We start from the raw sequence: 23,927 nt of genomic DNA on the forward strand, positions 1-23,927 counted from the left end.
ATATTATTCAATTCCCTCTTGGCTTTAGAAGTTTCACTTTTTCCTGTATTGCAAGAGTGAAATATTTTTGGGGAAAAAGGCTGTGTGACATGAACTATGGTAGTAGGGTACATAGATTTATGTAATAAATTAAAAGAACTCCAAAATAATCATTTTACAGTTACTAGCTGTAAGGCAGGTAAAAAGCCTTGTCTAGAATCCATGTCTGACTCCAGATAAGAGAGTTTCTAATGCTTGCTGGGCTTGGTACTTTTTGTTTTCAAACATCTTTCAGGGCAAAACCACTCATTCTTAAACTAGTCCGTTTTAAAAATAAACTCATAGTTTATGTCAAAATCTTTATCAACGTTCTCTCCACAAGAGGTAAACAAAAGGAAGCTTGAAAAACAAAATTGCTATGATATGTACACACCTCCTTAGATTTCCCCCAATTCTAAGGATAATGTTGGGGACCAGTTTTAGGATATTTACTGAATATCAAGGTGCTTGGGAATGAAAAATTAAATTTACATAAGCTACTGACAAGGTATGTAGTCCAAATATTTGGGATATGAGGTCTAGAAGATTAGTTGGCAACTACCTTCTTTAGGCTTCAACACTGCCAGGATGTTTGACTGTTTTTTCTTTTTTTTTCCCTTACAAAAACATTCAGGTGCCCATGTTCAGCATTCCAATTACTTCAGGCAGGTCATGACAAGGTCTAACAATGACAAAATAAGACATTGACATAACAATTTAATAGAAACAATCTTGAATTTATATGCTCTTTAAAATATCATATTTCAAAAGTGAAATTTCAGGATTTTTACTTTTGATAAACAGCCACCAAGAAGAACATTTGCGTGTGTTTAACAAGGGTAGAAATACTGCATCAAAAATATTTCTTGAATATTGTGAACAAAGGAGCCACAAAAACTCAGCATGAACTGTGACATCCTGGAATTCTGCACAGCCAGGATCAGATCTAAACCCTCAGTAGCAAGCAGGAGACTCAGAAGATGCTGACTTTAATTACAAACTTTATTTGTCAATACAATTCACAGTTTATACATGGTGCAATCCACCATATGAACTTTCAGAATAGTTATCGAGGAAATGGGTGTAGCTTTCCTTCTAAAAGAGCCTGACTTTCCGAAATTTTGGTTAGAATTCTTTAAGTTTATAAAAGTACCTTCAACAAGTTAACTGAATATTTACATTTCTAGCTTAAATTTTGAAAAATAAGCATCTGTTAAATTTTCTTTTTTTTTTAAGATCCTGGGTTTATTTTTTAAGACCCTAATATGAATGCCACTTATTCAAATACTCCCACCCCCAAGAATAAAAGTCATGTTTTGCAATTATATTTAGGGAAATCATTTTCTTTCTGCATTTTAAAAATTTTATTTACAATGTACAGCAGATTTATGTATGAAAATAAAAGAAAGAGGAGCGATCTACTAGATGCCTTTACTGAATTTCTTCTGAATCCTGAAAACCTCCAAAGAGTTGCAGGATATAAAATTAAACTAAAGATGACTAACAGCCTTTTCTATCTTAAAAAAAAAAAAAAAAAAAGCTCTCAAGATTTAAATTGTGCTATAACAGCTTTTTCTCTAATGTCAGAGATGAATTATGCCTGCAATCTGCATTTTTCCATGTGCAAAATCACAGTGATCCAGTTTCAGCTTCTGCTTTCACACTCAGCCACAACTCCAGAGGTACACCCACGGAAGGCGAGGGCTGTGCCCAGCTCTGCCTACATATCCCCTCCCCTCACCGGGCACAAGTTACCCAGGGAAAGAAAACCATATAAGCCTTTCATACATCAGAAAACAGATAGATGCTGGCAGTAGAATGTTTATTAGCAAATGCTTATAACACATAGTTTGGCTCTCTTCGTGTCATCTGAGTGGCAATTCACACCAACTGTCTAAGTTCATCTTCAACAATATCCATTTTAACAGTTTTCTTTTGTCAGATCACTTATGGATATGTGTATATATATATGGATATATATATATGGATTTTCTTCTTCCACCTTTAAAAATGTGTATATATATATGTGTATATATATATATACATCATAGTTAGTAATAAATGATAAATTTTAAATACTGCCAGGAAAAAAAGGGACTGTTTGGGAGCAGTCAATTTTACTGGCCTGGTAATAATTACACTGTATACATGTACCATTGGTACCCGAGTCAAATAAATACTCAGAGGGGCCATCGCTGCACCTCATTTCTCTGCAGTGCCTGTAACACTAGGGTTTCTGAGTGTTGCTTCAGTGTCCATCTAATTTGGCATCTACTCCTTCTTCGGGCATCATCACTTCGGTCATTTTACACACTTTTCCAGCAAGGTATGGTATTCAAACGGGAGTTGTGGGGAAAAGGACTGTGGAGTTGAGCCTAGGGGTGGGGCAGGGGAGGAGAAACGACACATTAGCTAGAGAGGTTCTGTTTCTTCATAAGATAAGGCACTGACAGAAAATTTCTTAGGTAAAAGGCTGCATAAGAATTTCTTGCCATTTACAAAAAGAAATGTTGTCATCCATAAATGGTCCATATCTAGGCTCAGTTAGGTAGACCCTGAAAAGTAAGGACTGATCCCTCAAAGCTACATTATTACCAGAAACAATTATAATTCATTCTGAGGCCTTATGGCACATTAGGAAAAAAGGGAGGAAAACAGTCTGGGCACAAAAAAGGCATCAGACATCGCTTGTTTTATTCCACTTGTCAAAGAAAGTGGACTATTCCAACAAGCATCATCAAAAAAAAAATAGTGCTGGCTCAGAATTCCAAATTCTCTTGATGGCAGATGACCATGATGGGTATATCTATTTTTTTTCCCCCTTTGGAGCTCATGCACAATTTTAAAAATGCTACCAGCAACAGTCATAAAGAGCATATAGAAGTCCTCACCTAATGGCTATGCCTGAGGCTCTTCAAAGAGAGGGCTACTTAATGTTCTCAATAACAGCAATTTCCTCGCCTGCACAATGTGGTGTCAATCCGTTCAAATAGATACTTTCTGTTTTCAGTAAGGAAGGCAGGACATCCCTCTCGCTGGCCAGGTGGTTCACGGACAGGGTCCTCCTACAGGGAGTCAGCTCCTGGTTGTGGTTCCCAGCCAGTTCTGCAGAGAGCTTCCGCTTGATGGAGGTGGCGCGCTGGAACTTGTCATAAATCTCCACGCTCAGCCGCCTCCTGGTTTCCTTGAATTCAGCCGTGACGTTGGCCGTCCACTCAGCAGCATGGGCTCTGAACTCTCCCACCTGGAACATGCATGCAGAGAAAAGACAGACATACCAACAGGACAGTCAACATTCTGTGTGCTTTATCCTCTGATCACTGAATTTGGAAGGTCTGAAAAGGAGGTTGTAGCTTTTTTTTAATAGGAGCCATCTGAGAATTGAGGTCACCGCACAATTTGTGAAGAGCAAGATTCTGTTTTATGTAGATATGACCCTAAAAATGAATCTATGAGCTTAAACTCTATTAACCAAATTATATGAGAGGTACTAGATGTCCTTGTTTCTGGAGATGAGTCCTGTCACTGATGCTATAAAAAGGCAATCTCTAACTTTTTAAAACTCTGTAAGTTTTTTTTTTTTAATTTGTAATTTTAAGAAGTATTTGAATGTGGAGAAGTCAGGAAGACACAGGAGAAGCAGCAAGACAGAGTAAAAGAGCCTGGAACGTGAACCCAGCTGACTTGGTTGGTTCTCATAAAAGCAATGCTTTCTGCTCTGGATATAAACACAGATTTTAGAGACCAGAAATGGTGTGTGCAAGAACTCTGAATTCAACCCCATACTGGTCATTTAGGAATCCTCTGTTTACTAAATAAGCAACAAAATGTTTTGTCTCTGCTTCCAGGGAAAGCAAATAGAAAAGGACTGACAAGTTTATTGTGAGGCCCATTTGAAAAATTTCCAAGAAATAGTTTCTCAATGAATGTTTATGGAATTAATTAATTTAACGTGTCTGAGCTCCCATTTCCTCAGCTGTAAAACAGGCATCTTTACAGTATATACCTAACAGGATGGTTGGGCTAATGTAGTTCAACTGCAATGTAATTATGACTGTGGCCTTTGTTTGAAAGTTGAAGAAAAAAAATTTTGCCAAATCCTAACCATGTGGCCCTAAAGAATCTGCCTGCAATGCAAGAGACTGGGGTTTGATCCCTGGGTTGGGAAGATGCCCTGGAGGAGGGCATGGCAACCCACTCCAGTATTCTGGCCTGGAGGATTCCATGGACAGAGGAGCCTGGTGGGCTACAGTCCACGGGGTCGCAAACAGACACAACCGAGCGATTAACACTTTCACCTTCAAGCATGTGCATAAGAATGTTCTCTCTGACCCCTTTAAAATAAGGTCTGTACTTTAGTGACCTAAAACAGAACAATGACCAATCCCATGGTAAACTTTTTCTTAATCAACTAGAATTCAGTAATCAAGAAGATTTCCTAGAATAATCTCCTAAGGTGGAACAAATCCCCCATCCCTCATTGGTAGCACTTTGGGGGCCCCACTTCACTCACTTTTTAAATGATGTGGGCACCTCCTTACCTGGCAAGTGAATAACTACAGCTTTGTTTGGTTTTGTTTTACCTCTGTTGCTTTTCGTTTTAAATTTTGATATGGGAAACATAATTGATAGTTTCTGCTATAGTTTGAATTCCTAAAAATTCATATATTGAAACCCTAACTCCACAGGTGATTGTATCAGGATGGGGGGCCTTTGGGAAGCACTTAAATCATGAAGTGAAGCCCTCATGAATGAGAGCAGCATCTTACAAAAGAGAATCTAGAAAAATCCCTCGCCCCTTCCACCATGTGAGGACACAGCAAGAAGGCTCTGGCTCCAAACCAGGAAGAGAGCCCTTTATCATGCTGACACTATGATTTTGAATCTCCAGAAATGTGAGAAATAAATGTTGTTTATAAGATCCCCAGTGTGTGGTATTTTGTTATAGCAGCCTGATGGAACTAAGTGAGGTTCTAAATATTTACACTGAAAGTCATAGATATGTGTGTGGGTTGTGGAGGGGGGTGGGTACACAAGATGGAAACTGTTCAAATATCCTTGGAAGGTGGCAGTACATAGCAGATTAACTCTTCCGCATCCACCCGTAATTACATACATGCATACATTTCATGATCTACTTTTTATTTTAAAAAGGTTTACTTTCTACTTGTATTGTCCTAACAAGGAATAATTGCTTGTTTTCCGGATCTGGTTTTGGAAAAAGCAAAAATGGAAAAATGAGAAGTTTGTGGCACACACAATTTGCAAGATCAAGCATTCCTTAATCACTGAGGCATCTTAGAGGGAACCTACAGGAAAAGAAGTGCTAATTTTATAGCAATTCAGCCTGAAGATTCTAACTGTTCTCATAAGGGACTGTGCCTGACTGCACTTAGCTCCAAAAACAATTACTGAAAGTTTAATTCTGCTTTGGGGAAACTCTCTGGTTAGGCAGTATTGATCAGTGGTTAGAAATGCTGAATCACTCCAAACACACTTATAAACAAACCCTCCAACTGTTTATATTCTTTTTCTGTTTACCCAGCCGTCTTTTTTATTAGACTAAGCATTTTTGAGTCTGGGGTCTATACTATATTCATTGGTGTATATAAAACATCTAGTGTCTGGAACAGAAAAAGCACTCAGGAGAAATTTGATGAATTGCACTGAATTAATAAGTAAACACTATTCATAAAATTTTGAAATAAATATTTTTAACATAAAAAGTTAAGAGAGTCAGTTGTTTCTCTGTTTTGATTTAATTTTAAAGACTTAAAATTTCTGTATGCTTACAGGGAGAACCTGATTAATATGGTCTTGAACAAAACAGTTATTATTGTCCAACATATCATTAAATTCTCCTAGTTTACATTACAAATAGATAATCTCAAGCAGTGTGAAATTTGCTATTTAAAATAAAACAATTGCTATTGATGAAAAGCTAAATATTCTATCTGGTTTTATTCCCATCTTAACAATGATTTTATTAAAAAGGAATTAACCTGTTCTATTTGAGAATTCATAGTTTTCTAAGTGTAAAAAGAAAAAATACTAATATACTATTTTCTATTATGAGCTTATCTTAATAGTATGGTTAATATTATAAAGAAAACAGCTAAGAGTCTACATATTTGTTTAAATGTTTTTGAAAAGTGTAAGAATTAACTATTATTCAATTTCCTCCCATAAATGACTGGTTAACTAGAAATAATCACTTTCTTAGAGGACATCCATCTGAGTAAGCCCCTAAATCATGCCTCAAGTCTGGAGGCACTGTCAAAACTGATGGACCTAAAATTAGGTCTATTCTCTTTTTGAAATTAATTTTTATTGGCGAATAGTGATTTTCAATATTGTGTTAATTTCTGCTGGACAGCAAAGTGAATCAGTTATACATATACATATATCCATTGCTTTTTGGAGTCCTTTCCTGTATGTCATGACAGAGTATTGAGCAGAGTTCCCCGAGCTATACGGTAGGCCCTTATTAGTTATCTGTATTATATACAGTGGTGTGTATATGTCAATCCCAAACTCCCAATTTAGAGGGAGGGATAAATTTGGAGTTTGGGATTAACAGATACACACTACTACATATAAAATAGAGAACCAACATGGATCTACTGTACAGCACAGGGAACACTACTCAATATTTTGTAATAACTTATAAGGGAAAAAATCTGAAAAAGAATAGCTATGTGTACACATATAATGGAATCACTTTGCTGTACATCTGAAACAAAGACAACATTGTAAATCAACTACGCTTCAATAAAAAACTTCTTATTGTTAATAATAGATGTTGCTTGTCTAAAATGCAGGTGTTAATGTTTTTAATTTGCTAATTTTCTATCTCCTACAACTAGGATGTAAGTTGTATGTATATCCCAGCACCTAGGATAGTACCTGGTATGTGGCTGACTTCTAAGAAATACCTGTTAAATGAATGAGTATATGCTCCCCAAATTCATGTTCTCTGTCATCTCACACCTGAATGATAACAAGAGCCACAGTATAGCATGCATACCACCACTGGTCTTTCTTCTCTGTTCTAACCTTTATTCCTCCTCCCTTTTGATGACCATTAATATTTTTGCAAAAATGGTCTTATATTAAACATACTGTTTTACAAATAGATTTTTTTTCACATAACCAATTTTAGTCTTTTTTTTCCCTGTTAGTACTCATTATACTATCTCACAGAGAAGGAAATGGCAACCCACTCCAGCATTCTTGCCCAAAAAATCCCATGGATGGAGGAGCCTGGTGGGCTACAGTCCATGGAGTCGCAAAGAGTTGGACACGACTGACTGACCAACACACACACACATACCAGCTCATAGTTTAAACTGGCTGTCTAGCGGTCCACGGGATGATGGATGTGGCATGCCCCTGTTGATGAATAAGGGTTTGTTCTTTGTTTGTCTTCTTTTGCTATAGCAAATAATACTTGAGTGAATATTCTTATATCCATATCTTGGTTAATGTGATCAAGAATTACTAGAAGTGGAAAAACTGTGTCAAAAGATACGTATATTTTCAGATTTTGAGGATGCTGAAATTTCCATCTAATCCCTACTGTCTTCAGACTCAAGGTTCCCAGTCACCCCACTATTTCCTCTTTTTGCACACTGAGGTAACCATTGTCTTTTCACAGCAAAAAAAAGCACCAGATCATGGATCCTGCATAGAAACTCTTTTAGAGATTTTAATCATCTCTCTATTGTGACTGGAAATTTAATTGGTCATAAAAAATTGACTGAAAAATGAAAGCCTTCCTTAACTTGATCTGATTTTTCTCCAGAAGCAGGTTTCTTGAAGTCACCACGATCACTGAGGTTGCACTAATGACATACAGCTTTCTGCAGAGCAAGGTGCTTCCACAAATTAGTGATTCCTGCAAACTGGTAAAAGCCTAAATACAAGGAAAGCTCAGACTTGTCTGAGTTCATAACTCTTTAATTTCTCATCTTTGATCGAACTCAATCTCTAGCAGAGGCTGGTAGAATACTGCTTCTAGGGACATTTTTCTTTTCTTCTAATTTTTCTGGAGTTCCCAGGGGTGGAAATGCAATCTCTGGAGGTCATAAGGGCTGCATCTGGAAATATCATCAAACAGGGATAGAAGGGGTTAGCAAGAGGTGAGAAGAAGCCTCCATTTCCAGCTCTGTCACTTAGCTGGGTGCCTACAGCCAAGCAGTTTAACCTTTTTTGAGTTTCAGATTCCTTATCTATAAAATAAGGTCATAATAATCTATTTCACAGGAGACACAAATGGTGTGCATATGCATGTGTGTGTATGTGTGTGGGTGTCTGTGTTCTTACAACATAAAGGACTGCACAATTAGTGATTATGATGATAACACTGGGTAATGATGATATGGTTTGCTAAGGGCACTTTAAGAGCTTAAAGAAAAGTACCAGATACAGAATAAGTGATACAGAATTGAAAAAAAATGGGACATTTTCCCCTGGAATATAATTCACAGGTTCTAAGCACCCAATGGCAGCATGGTCTAAGTTCTCTGATACTCTCACCAGAAGTGCTACAGATGGATTAAACTCAGAGTTCTGGAGATCTTTAAGGCATGAGGTGTTTTGAGAATGTTGGAAACATACATAAAAATTCAATTGGCCAATCATCCCAGTCAGAGACACTGAATGATATATTTCATCACTCGAATGTCAAGGCAAGAGACTGTGTTTGCCTTATCCTAATTATTACAATTGAAATAATACTGTAAAATATAATAGTGAATTTACTGTATCACTCAATAAACATGTATAACTCATAATAAAACGGACCCCCATTATTAATATAGGTCTATGTGACGGGATGGAGTAAGTTTTGTATGTACAGATAGAGCCGACTATGTGCTAGGCATTGTTCTTTTAAAAGTATGAACTTATTTAATGTTTACAACAACTCTGTGGGGAAGATTCCTATTATTTCACAGAAGAAATTGAGGCTAGAGAGGTTAAAAAACTTTAGACACACAATGAATACACCAGGATTCAAATTTGGAGGTCTAACCCCAGCATATTGTTTTTGCCTCACCAGGAAAATCTTGTTAATTCTAAAGAATAAACATCTTTGGGAGGAGTGCAAGGCAAATTCATATTATGTGGAAATCCACCCTATAGCAGGTTATTACGGCAAGGATCTACCACCATAATTTCCTAAAGATATTGAAAAGAATGAAAATTTATTCATAAAAAATGCACTGGAAGCACTTACCAATTCAATAATGATATCTGTTTCCTCTCTGTTGTGCCCTTATTTTTCTACTATTCTTCATGATACTAGACAAGGAACATAGCAGTTCAAACTCAAAGCAAGAAGAAAAAAGAAAAGAAAGGAGAGTCCCTCAAAAACAAAACTAAGGCCATCAACATAGCTACTTATTCCCATTTCTCTAAAACATTCCTGACCTGAGAGAACTGTCTACACCAATGTATTCATTATTCATGTTGAAGTTTTCTTTAAAAAAAATATTCTATTTACAGGCAGATCTGATCAGAGTAGCATGAATTGAAAACCTTTTCCCTAAGGATATAAAGCAAAGCTGAACAGTTAGGATTTAATGGCCATTAAGTAACCTCCTTCACCAGACATAACACTAAGAGGTTTTTCTTGTCTTTGAGCAACATTTTGTCCTGACCCTTCTGACAGTGGGATTTTAATTTACTCCTCTCAGTACTCAGAAACTTATCTACCTTAATGACTTGAGAAAAGTTAAATATTACAAGCAGGTAGCTGAGTTGAAATCATCCCTCTGGTTAAATATGTAAAAATAATTTGAAGCCTACTTTGCATTTGAATTTCAAAGGTTGCCTAGACTATAATTTCTGACAATTATCATTAATTCATTTTCTGAAGTATTCCCATTTCATTGTATTGTTGAACTGTTCTATTAAAAGAACAAGTCAAAGTATTCTCTTTACCAACCAGGTTAAAAACACATACACACATACAACTAAAAGGGTTACAAAGTGTCACATTATCTTGACAGAACAGTACATGATGTTTTTCTCTGGTTTTCAGAAAAGTATATGTAATATTCATAAGGTTTCCTTAATCTAAACTATCTTTTTTAGTTAGTAATTTCTCCACTTCTTAATACCACACATATTAACACAACTGTGTAAAGATTAAGTACAATAGTTTTAATTTTAAAAGTCAAGAAGGATAATAATACTAATACCATGATTTTATCTTTCATCAAAAACTGCAAAAGGATAATGCATATTATTAACTGCATTAATAATGAGGTGGGGTTGTGAAATCAGACACTCCCTTATACAGTAAACTCAGCTTCTTAATTATTGTCACTGTAGTGACATTCTGGCTCTGTGTCACTGAACACCTTTGAAAGCCTCCCCCCTGGTCTGGGGTTACTTTAACAATCTATATTACAGAGCTGATCCAACTTATATAACATTTTATTGTGTTATAAAAATATGGGAATTAAAATTCATGAAGCAAAATAATTTACATACGTTTTAATACAATTCTCCACATTTTTATATGATTGAGTTACAGTAACTAGACCTGTGTCTGTTAGTAAGTGTGGACACTCTATGATGGGGGGTGATGTTAGGGGGTGGTGTTGGGGAGTATGTTGGGGGGTATTGTTGGGGAGCGGTGATGGGGGGTGGTCATCATCCGTTCATTATTTAATTCCTTAAATGTGTACAGTTGTGCAAAAAAAAAAAACCACCATTCAAAAATAATAACTGAATGAAAGGGTGGGCCGAAAACCTTAAAGGCATTCTCCACAAAATATCTTCATTATATAATTAATAAAACCAAAACACGTAATGACACTTCAAAATTCATTTAGGATATCTGGAGTTAACAGTAGTTTACCTATAACAAAAGAGTATTTATGTTCCTATAGGAATGCAAGTTGCTGTTTCCTCCCTAAGTCATGTCCGATTCTTTTGCGACCCCAGGGATTATAACCTGCCAGGCTCTCTGCCCATGGATTTCCCAGGCAGGAATACGTCGTGGGTTGCCATTTCCTTCTCCAGGGAATCTTCCCAACCCAGGGATCAAACCCGAGTCTCCTACACTGGCAGGCGGATTCTTTACCACTGAGCCACCAGGGAAACCAAATGGAATACAAGACCTGTGTATTAAAAAACAGCTTTGCTTCCCTTCTTGCACTTTCCTTTCTAAGCAAATGAGCCCCAAAGCAGTTAGATGAACACAACTAGGGAGACATCAGTGTGACAGGTTTGGAGAGGGGGCCTTGGTACCAGAATGAAATGTCACAGCTAGATCAGCATGAGGGGAGCACCCACACAAGGAGGCGCACCCAGTGTGGGGTTCGGAGCCTGAACGGGGTAAGGAGGACTACCCCACAAGGAAGTCCAGTGTATACTGCTGGAGACCAAGCGGAGCGACGGGCGTCCCTGGAGGGCTGGGAGCGGGCGCAGCAGAGGCGATTCGAGCCTGGCTATATACAAGGAGGAAAAAGATACTGGGAATAGCAAGGATTAGGTATTTTGCTGTAAGAAGAAGTAATTACAAATACAAAAAAGCAGAGCAGAGTAGAAGGAACTCTTGTGTTAGATTGGGATGGGAATATCAGTTTGAATTCATGATTTTCTCTGTAATTACTATTTTTTTAATTGAAGTATATAAGGCTTCCCTGTTAGCTCGGTCGGTAAAGAATCCACTGGCAATGCAGGAGACTACAGCACATGAGACGCAGGTTTGATCCCTGGGTTGGGAAGATCCCCTGGAGGAAGAAATGGCAACCCACTCCCAGTATTCTTGTCTGGAGAATCCATGGACAGGGGAGCCTGGTGGCTGGTGGGCTACAGTCCTTGCGGTCGCAAAGAGTCAGACATGATTTAGCGATGAAATAGCAACAAACATAACTGACATAACATCATATTGGTCTCTTGCGTCTCCTGCACGGCAGGTGGATTCTTTTCCCACTGAGCCATCAGGGAACCCCCCACGTAATAGTCACAGTTAAATGTCAGTGTTTAAGTCACTGATAATTAAATCCATTGCAATTAACCTACAATGAAAATATTTAACCTAAAATGAAATATTTTAGATTTTAACTTAAAAATATGTGTGGGCAGACCCCACTTTTCAAAATACTTTCAGGGAATTCACACAGACTGTTGTTCTGGACCAGTGTTTTGTAACTATGGTATCAGACAGCAATGAGAAAAGGTTTTCTCCTACAATCCATTCCCTTCCCCTCCTCCAGAGACAGAAGTTGTGATTCACTTCTTTATTCTCCTTTTCACCTTCTTGTCCTTCTCTATCCCATAGTTTAGGAAGAGAAAGTAAATATTTTTTACATTCCAAGAACATGATTGATTCAGGAAGTGTCACCCAACCATGAGCTTTAGGAGTTAGTCAAACCTCTTAAAACTGTATATGCACTTAGGGTTTGTGCATGTTTCACTGTGAAAGGGGATCAGAGCTCTTAACAAACTCAAAGAGGATGTGATCCACTAAAGCTTATAAACTCCTGCTCTATTAAGTAAATTCAACACTGACGTTTACAAGTAGAATCTTCCTTACTAAAAGTGGAAGACCGTTCAAAGCAATATGTTTTCTAAGTCTCATGATGTGTACTGTCTTATCTCAACTGCCTACCACGGTACAGGCGCATTGTGAACACTTATAAATCTTTGCTGAATAAATGTCCCAGAAGCCAAATGAATTTTAGATGTCATGAGGAGGTGAGTAGATTAAAGAGGAGAGGATGGTAGACAGGATTATGAAGTATGCTCTAATTTCAAATGAAGTGTGCCATGACACAAAGATCCACTGGAAAGGGGTTGGAAGAGAAGCTACTGATTTCCTGGTACTTCTTGGGTGAGACAGATAACCTCATGAATAAATACTGATACCTAATCACAAATCATGATTAAGTGCAGTTAAGCCAAGATAAGAAATGTGAAGAGTGCATATAAAGAGGAGGAATAATTCATATTAAAGGGGTCAGATGGGATGTCTGCAGAGATGTGACATTTGATCTGAGATCTGAAGCAGCTCTACAGTCAGCAAGGTGATAACGTGTGGAGAAGAACATTCAAGGCCAGGGCATGTATAAGAAGGGAAGGGACATGTGTGAAAAAAAGAGTTTGGTGCAATCAGAGAACTGAAAGAAGACCTGTGTGGCATGATTGTAGTGAATCTACAAGATGAGCTTTGAAAGGGAGGTAGGGCCCAAATTACATGAATGCAAAAGTCATGGTAATTAAAAGATTTTGAACTTGAGGCAACTCAACAATATGCAGCAGAGAATAACATTGTCAGATTTGGGTTTTAATTTCTGTGCATGCACCACATGCTGACAAAAAATTCTTGGGAATGCAGAAAAAAGAAACACAATTCTAGCTTCATTTATTTTTATTAAACTGCTACTAACATTTTCTGTATGGGATGACCCTAGGGCCTTCACTTGGTCCCTGTTCGATGGAGGAATGCCTGATCTCCCAGGGGAAGAACCTGATCTCCCTGATGGGCTAGGGGACAGGGGCTCACTCGTCCCCTTGCTGTCAGCATATTCTAGTGCATTCAAATTTATGGGCTATTGGACATCAGCAATATGATTACTCTCATAAAACCAAAATTCTTAAATCATAGAGTTTTTGTAAAAGTAAGTAATAAGATGGGGCATGGCCACGAAAATCTTTGTCACCAACATACTGGTGGCACATGCCACATGGTATAATCTATGCATTTTTCTTTCTTAAAATTTGATGACCTAATTTGTGATGAGAAAGGTGTTCCACAGGATGCTACTTGGCAGATATTTTGAAACAAATAAACTATTTCGCCTACCCCTTCAAAGGATATAAGATATATAAGATGGTAACTGCTATTCAAAAAAAAAAATTTTTGTGTGTACAATGATGGAAGAAAAAAAATTTAATAGGTGTTTGAACATACTGTCATTGTTATATCTGTCCCCTCAAATGGGGTGCTACTTATCAAATCACATATCTTAATACTTAGCAAACTTGGAAGAAGGATTTTACCACCTGTAGGAAAGACTCTCAAACAAAGGGTTTCCATGGATATTAAAAATGGGCTAACCTTAAAAACAATGGTTTGGCATCAGAGAAGATGGATATTTCCTAACTTAAAATAATTTTCACAACTAGTGAATAATATTTTAAAATGAGTTCAGTGTTTAAAAGGCAGAATTTAAAATGTACTTCTTTCATTTGCACTATATGATTTACCTTTTTCTGATATACCATCAATTTAAGAATCAAAATAAACTGCATTACAGACTAGAATTGGGGATTACTATAATGTGGAGTGCTAAATCCAGATCTGAAAAAGTTAACGGGACATACAAATCATACTATTCTCATTATGAATAATTTTTTTGTGAGAGCAAAAAAGACTGAATTACCAGTAAGCACAATTAAAACATTTTAAACTACTTAATTTTCATCTTTTAAAATTTCTCCCTTTACATATGTTGTAAATATATATCTAAATATCGGTACAGGAATACAGTACTGCAGGTATGTAATTTACAAATGAGTATGCATACCGTAGAGGTACAGGCTCAAAACGTTTTTACTAATAACAATTCACAGTAAAAATTCTGGAGACCACTGAAGAAAGGAAGCAGAAAGGTGAGGAGGGAAGGAAGACATCTAGTTAGCATGCTAACTGTGATGGATCAGGCAAGCTCAAAGAGTAGTTTTAGAGTATGGGCACAGAATGTACACGGAAGCACTTAAATGTGTTTTGGTGACTTTATCATTAGAACGTGTGATGCACAAACCATGGAGGTGAGAAAAACAAAGCATCGGAATGACTGCAGGGTGGTCCAGTGTTAAGACTTCCCCTTCCAATGCAGGGGATGTGGGTTCAATCCCTGGTTGGGAAGCTAAGATCCCACATGCCTCATGGCCAAAAAACCAAAACATAAAACAGAAACAAGATCGTAACAAATTCAATAAAGACTTTTAAAATGGTCCACATCAAAAAAAAAAAAAAAAAAGAATGCAAAGATTTTGGCATGAGCAAATGAATACACGTTAAGTGATAATTTACTTAGGGCTGGAACCTGAGACGAGATCATGTTAAGTTAGAGATGATAAAGTAGTGGTTTATTATAAAGCATCTCTTGCACAGCTGCTGCTGCTAAGTCGCTTCAGTCGTGTCCGACTCTGTGCGACCCCATAGAGCAGCCCACCAGGCTCCCCCGTCCCTGGGGTTCTCCAGGCAAGAACACTGGAGTGGGCTGCCATTTCCTTCTCCAATGCATGAAAGTGAAAAGTGAAAGTGAAGTCACTCAGTCGGTCCGACTCTTAGCGACTCCATGGACTGCAGCCTACCAGGCTCCTCCGTCCATGGGATTTTCCAGGCAAGTTGCACAGCAGCTCCTGCCAACTTCTCAGCAGAATTTCCATCTCCAGGGAGCACAGGAGCCCCACCAATCTCCCCCTCCAGCATCCCTGGCACCATAACCTTTGCTTTAGGTCAGCACCCACTGTTATGGCCTTATCCTGGACCTAATCTCTGACCATAAGTCCAATCTCTAGCTCTTTTACGCTCTTACCACCAACATCCCATACGGTGACTGCACTGAGCCTCGTAGGCACTCGGTTCATTCGTGTCTTAGTCCACTGGTCCCTCTTGACTCTTTCCTTTGCTATTCTAGCTACTCCCCATAAAGCATCACCCCTGTACCCTCCCAGGACCCCATAAATTCCCTCAAACACTATTTCTATACCTACTTTGATAGTCACATATTGTATCGTGGCTACTGGTTTACATCTACTACATTTTCTACTAGACCCTTATCATTGAAGCCTGAGACTGTGTCTAACTGGGTCATTTTTTATCTCCAACATCAATCTCATTGCCTGAACACAGCGACTGCCCCATAGAACTTTAAAATAACTGAACTGTACAGATAAAAGTAACTGCTTTTTCTTTTAATTATTTACCTTGAATCTATTGAAATAGGTAAATGATATCTATCAATGCTCAAAAGTCCAGTTCAGTCAGTAAACTAAAGGTAATTGTTTTAAATTTTAAAGCCATTAAGGCTATCATCAAAAAAAAATCCACAAACAATGAATGCTTGAGAGGGTGTGGAGAGAAAGGTACCCTCCTACAGTGCTGGTGAGAATATGAAGTGGAACAGCCACTACGGAGAACAGTATAAAAGCTCCTTAGAAAACTAAAAATAAAATACCATATGATCCAGCAATCCCATTCCTTGGAAAAACATGCTCTAAAAGGGTGCATGCACCCCAGTATTCACTACAGCACTGTTTATAATAACCAAGACACGGAAGCAACCTAAGTGTCCATTGACAGATGGATGAATAAAGGTGTGGTACAAATATGCAATGGAATATTACTCAGCCATTAAAAAGAATGAAATAATGCTATTTGTAGCAACATGGATGGACCTAGAAATTGTCAAGCTGAGTGAAGTCAGTAAGACAGAAGAGGAGAATATCATATGACATCCCTTCTAGGCAGAATATAAAAAGAAATTATACAAAGGAAGTTAATTACAAAACAGAAACAGACTCAGATTTAGAGAACAGACATATGGTTGCCAATGGGGAAGAGACACTTAGGGAGTTTGGGATCGACATGTACACACTATTGTATTTTAGGTGGATAACCAACAAGGCCCTACTGAAGAGCGCAGGGAACTCTGCTCAATGTCACGTGCCAGGCTGGATGGGAGGGGAGTTTGGGGGAGAATGGATACTTGTACATGTAGAGCTGAGTCCCTTCACTGTCCACCTGAAACTACCACAACATTGTGAATCAGCTATACTCCAATATAAAATAAAGAGCTAAAAAAAAAATGTAAAGTATTAAATCCAGTCTGTATTCATGACATTTAAGCACACTGGAAATCCAATTCCAAGCAATGCCAGTTATGCATTCTTTTTTTTTTTTTTTTTTTTTCTATGAAAGTTAAAAAAAGTTACTTGGGCTTCCAGGGATAAACCAGTGTCTGATCAGGTGCATTTCTAGAATCAGGGTCAGTGCAAGTTCTAGATGAGGAGCTGGAGGATTTCAGGGTGTGAAAAAGAAGAGAAGTGAGTAATAAAGAAGTGAGAGAAGAATGTCTTCAGTTTATTGTTGTCTGTTGTTCTTATTTTCTGAAGTTAATGCATTTGTATCTAAAGACATGCTCTATTAGTTTAAGAATAGTTTTCTCATATTTAAAATTTACACAAAGGAATGTGAAGACAATATTCAATATGGTCTAAGCAAACAGATCCAGGAAAAATCATATTTCCAACTTCTTTTTCAAAGGGGAATCTGACTCCAGAAAACTGCTCTTACAGAGTAAACTCTCTCCTATATAACTGCATGGGTGTGGGTGGTCGACCTTTACAGAAATCCTCTGAAATATTTGATGATCCACATATAGCTATTCACCTTGACACATCAGATGAAATGCAGAGGCAGCAACACTAACCCTAATATTAAGCTCAAAGATATTCTCCAAGAGCTGCTTCAAACAGGGAAAAGAGCAAGTAAGGTGAATTGGCACGTGTATGTCAACGCCTTTGCAACTTGCCTTTTACTCTTATCCTTTCTAACTCCTTGAAATATCAATTAAGACAATAAAATTTCTGGAAGGAAAAAACACAATCTATATCATTAGCACAGAAGCAGCAGCTCTGTTTTAAAACAAGTTATTGCCTGAGATTCTTAGTCTATATTCTATAAATAGGCTACAGTCTATATTTTCATCTTAGTCTACAGCTGTGCTGTCCACTTCAGTGGCCACTATCATTCTGGTTATTGAATACTTTAAAGATGGCCAGTCTGATTTGAGATGCACTGTAAATGTAAAATACATATCAGATAATAAAATTTTATTACAAAGACTGTAAAGTATCTCATTTATATTTTCTATTTTCAACATTTACATATCACAATGATAGTAGTTGAATATATTGTTAAATAAAATATATTATTAAAATGAATTTCATGTTTCTTTTTACTTTTTTAATGAGGCTATTAGAAAATTTAAAAGTTACACATGTGACCTAAATTTGTTAAAGTTTAACATGTTAAAGTTACACATGTGACCCATTTCTATTGGGCAGCAGTGGTCCATAGAATGCCCTTTCAATGCCATCTTTAAATTGGACTCAAAAAATCATGCTTTTATTCTTTTATGAATGTGCACAAAAACTTTCAGAAAACAAGTAAAAGTGGTCACGTCGTTTTGGAAAATAATACAAAATCAGCAATTTTCCCCAACTCAATTTCAACAAATAAAACTGGCAAATGGATAAATATGCCAGATGGATAAATAAAACAAATAAAACTTCTCTCATGGTCCAGTGGTTAAGACTCCACGCTTCCACTGCAGGGGGCATGGGTTCAATCCCTGGACAAGGAGCCAAGATCCTACATGCCACGTGGCCAAAAGAAAAAGAAGTGACAGAAAAGGTCTAATAATGCAGTATTCACTGCATATGGAACCAGTGTTCACAATGGCAAGATGGCAATGATCACAATGGCAATGGCAAGATAATCTTACGGAAAGGCTGTTCACTGTGCCTGAGAGGCTCTGTCTTACAAGCACATCGGCATATTCCAATTAACTTGGCAAAACTATGATGAGGCTGCCTAAGAAACAGGAGGGAGAGATAGAAAATTAAGGAAGGGGCAATGGAAATATTGCGGATGGGACAGAAAGGCACAGTGGGTCTCTCACCCCAGAGTTCAGGGGCTTTCCCGAGTGATGTGCATGCATCAGAAAGGCCATGAACCTCTGTCCTCAGCTGTGTCTACTGATGGTGGATTTAGGATTTAGGAGAAAACAATGTCACAGAATGTAAGGATAAAACATAGGAAGCAACCACTGTGAAAAAAAGCCAAAGAACCATACATTAATCTCCCTTCAATAGATGCTTCTAAATAATATCCCGAAAGGCAGCATAATGGACACACACACCCCTTGACTGTGGCAGTCGGAGCATCCAAAGCATCTACTCCCACCATACAAACAGTACAGAAATCTACTGAAAAAGGGAATGAAATGGAACCTCTTCACTTCCGCGAATCTCCTCCAGGCTAACGTTCCCATAGAGCACTTATGATATCACTTCATGCTTTAGAGAACACGATTTGACCTATTTTTGTTTGTATCCATTTAACAGAGAGCTGTGTTATAGTGGGTCTCTGTTATACTTTGGTCTGGTTATTTTAGCAAGCTTGCCTTACATCAAGTCTTAAAGGGGAAGGAATATTCAGGAAAGTGAGAAGAGGCTGGGAGAAGCAATAACAAATTCAAATGCCAGAGTTACCTGTTGTTTTTGATTTGATACTAAGTACATCTGGTTTCATTATCTTTCACATTAAACCAACAGTCACAGAGGGTGGAGTGGGACAGAATTTTTGCCTAAGTCTAATTTTATTCAGGGCTTCCCAGGTGGCACTAGTGAAGAAACTGCCTGCCAATGCAGGAGACTCAAGAAATGTAAGTTCGATCCCCTGGTTAGGAAGATCCCCTGGAGTAGGAAATACTGGAGTAGCCCACTCCAGTATTCTTGCCTGGAAAATCTCATGGACAGAGGAGCCTAGCGGGCTACAGTCCATGGGGTCGCAGAGTCGGACATGATTGAGCATGCACACAATTTTATTTAACATGTTAAAAGCTCATGACAAAAGCTTGCAGAGCTTTAACTGTTTGAACTAGCTTCTAGCTTAATGGTATCAAACTTTGTACTACATCTTACAGCAATGACCCAAGTTTTAAAAATTTAAACATGAATTGTTTTGGTGTATCGGAAATTATAACCAGTGTGTATGTCAAGCTATTAAATTATTACATTAATCTCTTAAATATTAATTATAATCTATTTTGTTCCTGTAAACAATAACAGAATTGAATAAAAACCACTAAAGTTAAGTATACTTGGGTTCTACTGAAAACATTAAAAAATGAATAAAATTAAAATCATCTGGTTCAACAGAGAGGAAAACTAGCCCTTTCCTCTTTTAGCACTGAAATACAAGATAGGCTAAAATTGAAAGTAAGCATGAAAAACTAACTCCATATGTTATTTTAGATATCTCCAAACTTTTCCAAATTCCAAAGTACACTCTTTGAATTCTGAATCATTTTATCTCTACACTTTTGCATCTACTCAGCTCAACAAGCATTTACTGAGTGTCTATTATATGCCAAGCACTGTTTTACTTCATTTCAATGGAGTAAGATGGCAAAAATTCATTCCCGATGAACAATACCTTCTGAAATAAGAAATAGGCAATAAACAACAAAATGATCAATGAATAAATCACTCAGAAAGTTAGAATTTGGTAAATATAGTGAGAAACTAGGACAGGGCAAGAAGAGTCAAGAGAGCTGGGGGGAAAGGGGTTTCAGCTTTAAATAGGGTGGTCGATGTGGCCTCGTTGACAAAATGGTAGGTGATGAGAATGTTCTCTTTGTCAACTATAATTGGCACTTGCCACTGGCACTTGCCATCTACCTCTACAAGAATTTAATCATGTGCCACTGCAGCCCCTGAAAGGAGTTCAGGGCGGACAGCACAGAGTACACACACACTCTGTACTCGGAAAAACTGACAGAACAGGTCTTCAGATAGTTAGATATTTGCAGGAGCCAGTTTTATGAGCCCAGCTTTTCTATTTCCTGATGTCTAGAAAGGCCCTAGAATTCTTCACGGTGACACCTGCTCCCCATGACTAGCAGAAACCTTCTGCAAAAAACATATCCTTGATTGCATGAACTCCCCCTTCACCAAAATCACATACATACTGACCTCCTCTAGCTCTGTGAAGCAGTTTCTCAGAGCTGTCTGAGGTGTCTTCTCCCTGGCAATCATCCTTATTTTGCCCCAAATTAAACCTCACTCACAACTCTCACGCTGTGTATTTGTTAAAGTAGATATCTTCCACAATGGTTACTGCAGCAGCATTTCCAATGAAGAAGGAAAGCCACCAAGGCCAAAGATTTTTTTCAAAACTCATTGTACAAATTCTGATGTTAAGTTAAACTATCAAGGTCTGCCATAATACTGTTTATCTTCAGTATCTGATGGCAGAGGAAAGATATCGAAGGGCGGGGTAGAACTGCAAGGGAGGATTTTAAATTGAAGAAGTAAAAAGTCATACTATTTATAATTTTGATGAGTTTGTTTTCACACAAAAGAGTTTTCTCCCCTAAAATTGTTTCTGGAATGGTGACTTGTTTTCATTATTATAAATTAAAAAAATTTTTTTAAATACTAGAAGATATTAGGAAGTGAGGCAAGCAAATAGATATCCTGGAAAAGAGTATTTCTAATGCAGGAAACAATCAGCACAAAAGCAATGGGACAGGGTTTGTCTATGGTGGGGAGGAACAGTAAGAAAAGTCACGGTAAAGGGGACTGGATTGCACAGAACCTTTTATATTATTTTACAGACTCACTCTGAGATCAACAGGGAGACACTGGGAAACATAAGCAGAGAGATGATATGTTACAACTTGTTTCAAAGGACTACTCTAGCATCTTGGTTGAGTATAAACTTCACAGAGAACAAAAGTAGAAGCAGGAAGACTGGTTAGGATGCTTTGGGAATAATCCAGGTGTGAGTTAGTGATGACATGGAAAACAATCATGACAAAGTGAGAAGTGGTTTGAGTCTGAATGTGTTTTCTAATCAATCCTGTAGGACTGAAAGTAACATTGGAAAGAGAGGGGTCAACAATACCATCTTGTTTATGTAATCTTCCCCAATTCACTCAACTAGATTTAGCAATTCCACTTCTGTACACCATTGAACACAAAACTTCTTCTTTATATTTCTATCAGAGTTCCTACCCTGTAGCAATCTTTTTTTGTTATTGTTTAGTCGCTAAGTCGTGTCTGATTTTTTGTGATTCCATGGACTGCTACACACCAGGCTCCTCTGTTCTCCCCTATCTCTAGAGTTTGCTCAAATTTATGTCCACTGAGTTAGTGATGCTATCTAACCATTTCATCCTCTGCTGCTCCCTTATCCTTCTTTCTTCAGTCTTTCCCAGCATCAGGGTCTTTTCCAATAAGTCAGCTCTTCGCATCAGGAGGACAAAGTACTGGAGCTTCACCATCAGCATCAGTCCTTCCAGTGACTATTCAGGACTGATCTCCTTTAGGATGGACTGGTTTGATTTCCTTGCAGTCCAAGGGACTCTCAAGAGTCTCCTCCAACACCACACTTCAAAAACATCAATTCTTTGGTGCTAAGCCTCCTTTATGGGCCAACTCTCACATCCATACATGACTACCGGAAAAACCACAGCTTTGACTACACGGACCTTTGTTGGCAAAGTGATGTCTCTGCTCTTTAATATACTGTCTAGGTTTGTCATAGCTTTCCTTCCAAGGAGTAAGCATCTTTTAATTTCATGGCTGCCGTAACACTCTATAGTGATTTTGAGCCCAAGAAAATAAAATCTGTCACTGTTTCCATTGTTTCCCCATCTATTTGCCATGACGTAATGGGACCGGATGCCATGATCTTAGTTTTTTGAATGCTGAGCTTTAAACTAGCTTTTTTAGTCTCCCCTTTCACCCTTATCAAGAGGTTCTTTAGTTCCTCTTCACACTCTGCCATTTGAGTGGTATCATCTGCATATCTAAGGTTGTTGATATTTTTCCCAGTAATCTATATTCCAGCTTCTGAGTCATCCAGCCTGGCATTTCACATGAGGTACTCTGCATATACATTAAATAAGCAGGGCAACAAAATACAGCCCCTTTCCCAATTTAGAGCCAGTTCATCGTTCCATGTTCGGTTCTAACTGTTGCTTCTTGACCTGCACACAGGTTTCTCAGAAGACAGGTAAAGTGGTCTGGTATTCCCATCTCTTTAAGAATTTTCCACAGTTGGTTGTAATCTACACAGCTAAAGGCTTTAGCATAGTCAATGAGGCAGAAGTAGATTTTGGGGGTGGGGGGGAATTCCCTTGCTTTCTCCATGATCCAATGAATGTTGGCAATTTGATCTCTGCTTCCTTTGCCTCTTTGAAACCCAGATTTTACTTCTGGAGGTGCTTGGTTCACATACTGCTGAAGCCTAGCTTGAAAGATTTTAAGTATAACCTTGCTAGCATGTGAAATGACCACAGCTGTATGGTAGTTTGGACATTTTTTGGCATTGCCCTTTTTTGGGGATTGGAATAAAATCTGACCTTTTCCAGTCCTGTGGGCACTGCTGAAAATTTTCCAAATATGCTGACACAATGAGTATAGCACTTCAACATCATCATCTTACCTATACGTTTCTCATTGGGGGCAAATGCTGTCACTTTTTATGCCTCTATTCCCAATACCTATAAAATGCCTGACGCACCATGGACAACCAAAACATGTTTGCTGAACAAACCAGTCAATGAGTTCTTATGGAATGAAGCCATGTGTGCATATTTTGTGGGGGCGGCAGAGCAGTCTACAACTAGCATAGCAGAAGCACAGCTCAGTGAAATCCTTATTTCTCCTATACTCAGGCTATACTGCCTTTAGATTAATCCACATTTATGGAAAAGTTTGCATGTTGCTGTCCACGTGGCTTCAAAATAGGAAAGCAATTTTCATCCTGCTCTGATTACATATGTCCTTTTCAGACTTTATTGCTCATTTGGAAATGTGTATTGAACACAAAAGTAGCCCTTAAACTGAACTTATATTTAGGTTAAATCTATCCAACAGGCTCTCAAAGCATGGTAGAAATGGCACAACTTAGAGTAAAGATGAATATATAATATCCATACATTTATGTGTGTGCTCTGCTTAGTCTCTCAGTCATGTCTGACTCTCTGTGACCTCATGGACTGTAGCCCACCAGGCTCCTCTGACCATGGGATTCTCCAAGCAAGAACACTGGAGTGGGTTGCTATCCCCGCCTCCAGGCGAAT

The 23,927-nt window shown here is 38.0% G+C and overlaps 1 protein-coding gene across 5 annotated transcripts in view; it reads right to left on the minus strand.

Moving 5' to 3' along the window:
- Nucleotides 1-635: 635 nt before the first annotated feature.
- The window catches only part of KCNK2 (potassium two pore domain channel subfamily K member 2), a 208,097-nt gene continuing 184,805 nt past the window's right edge, over nucleotides 636-23,927 (minus strand). For 4 of the 5 annotated variants that reach the window (XM_043924206.1, XM_043924202.1, XM_043924207.1 and 1 more), the window contains exon 7: nucleotides 636-3,262. In XM_043924206.1, the coding sequence (XP_043780141.1) occupies nucleotides 2,945-3,262 (318 nt within the window). In that variant the 3' untranslated portion in view covers nucleotides 636-2,944. The remainder of the gene's footprint in view (nucleotides 3,263-23,927) is intronic. The other variant, XM_043924203.1, reaches the window with a different exon arrangement.

Source organism: Cervus elaphus, chromosome 14 (genome assembly GCF_910594005.1).
Source record: "Cervus elaphus chromosome 14, mCerEla1.1, whole genome shotgun sequence".
Lineage (NCBI taxonomy): Eukaryota > Metazoa > Chordata > Mammalia > Artiodactyla > Cervidae > Cervus > Cervus elaphus.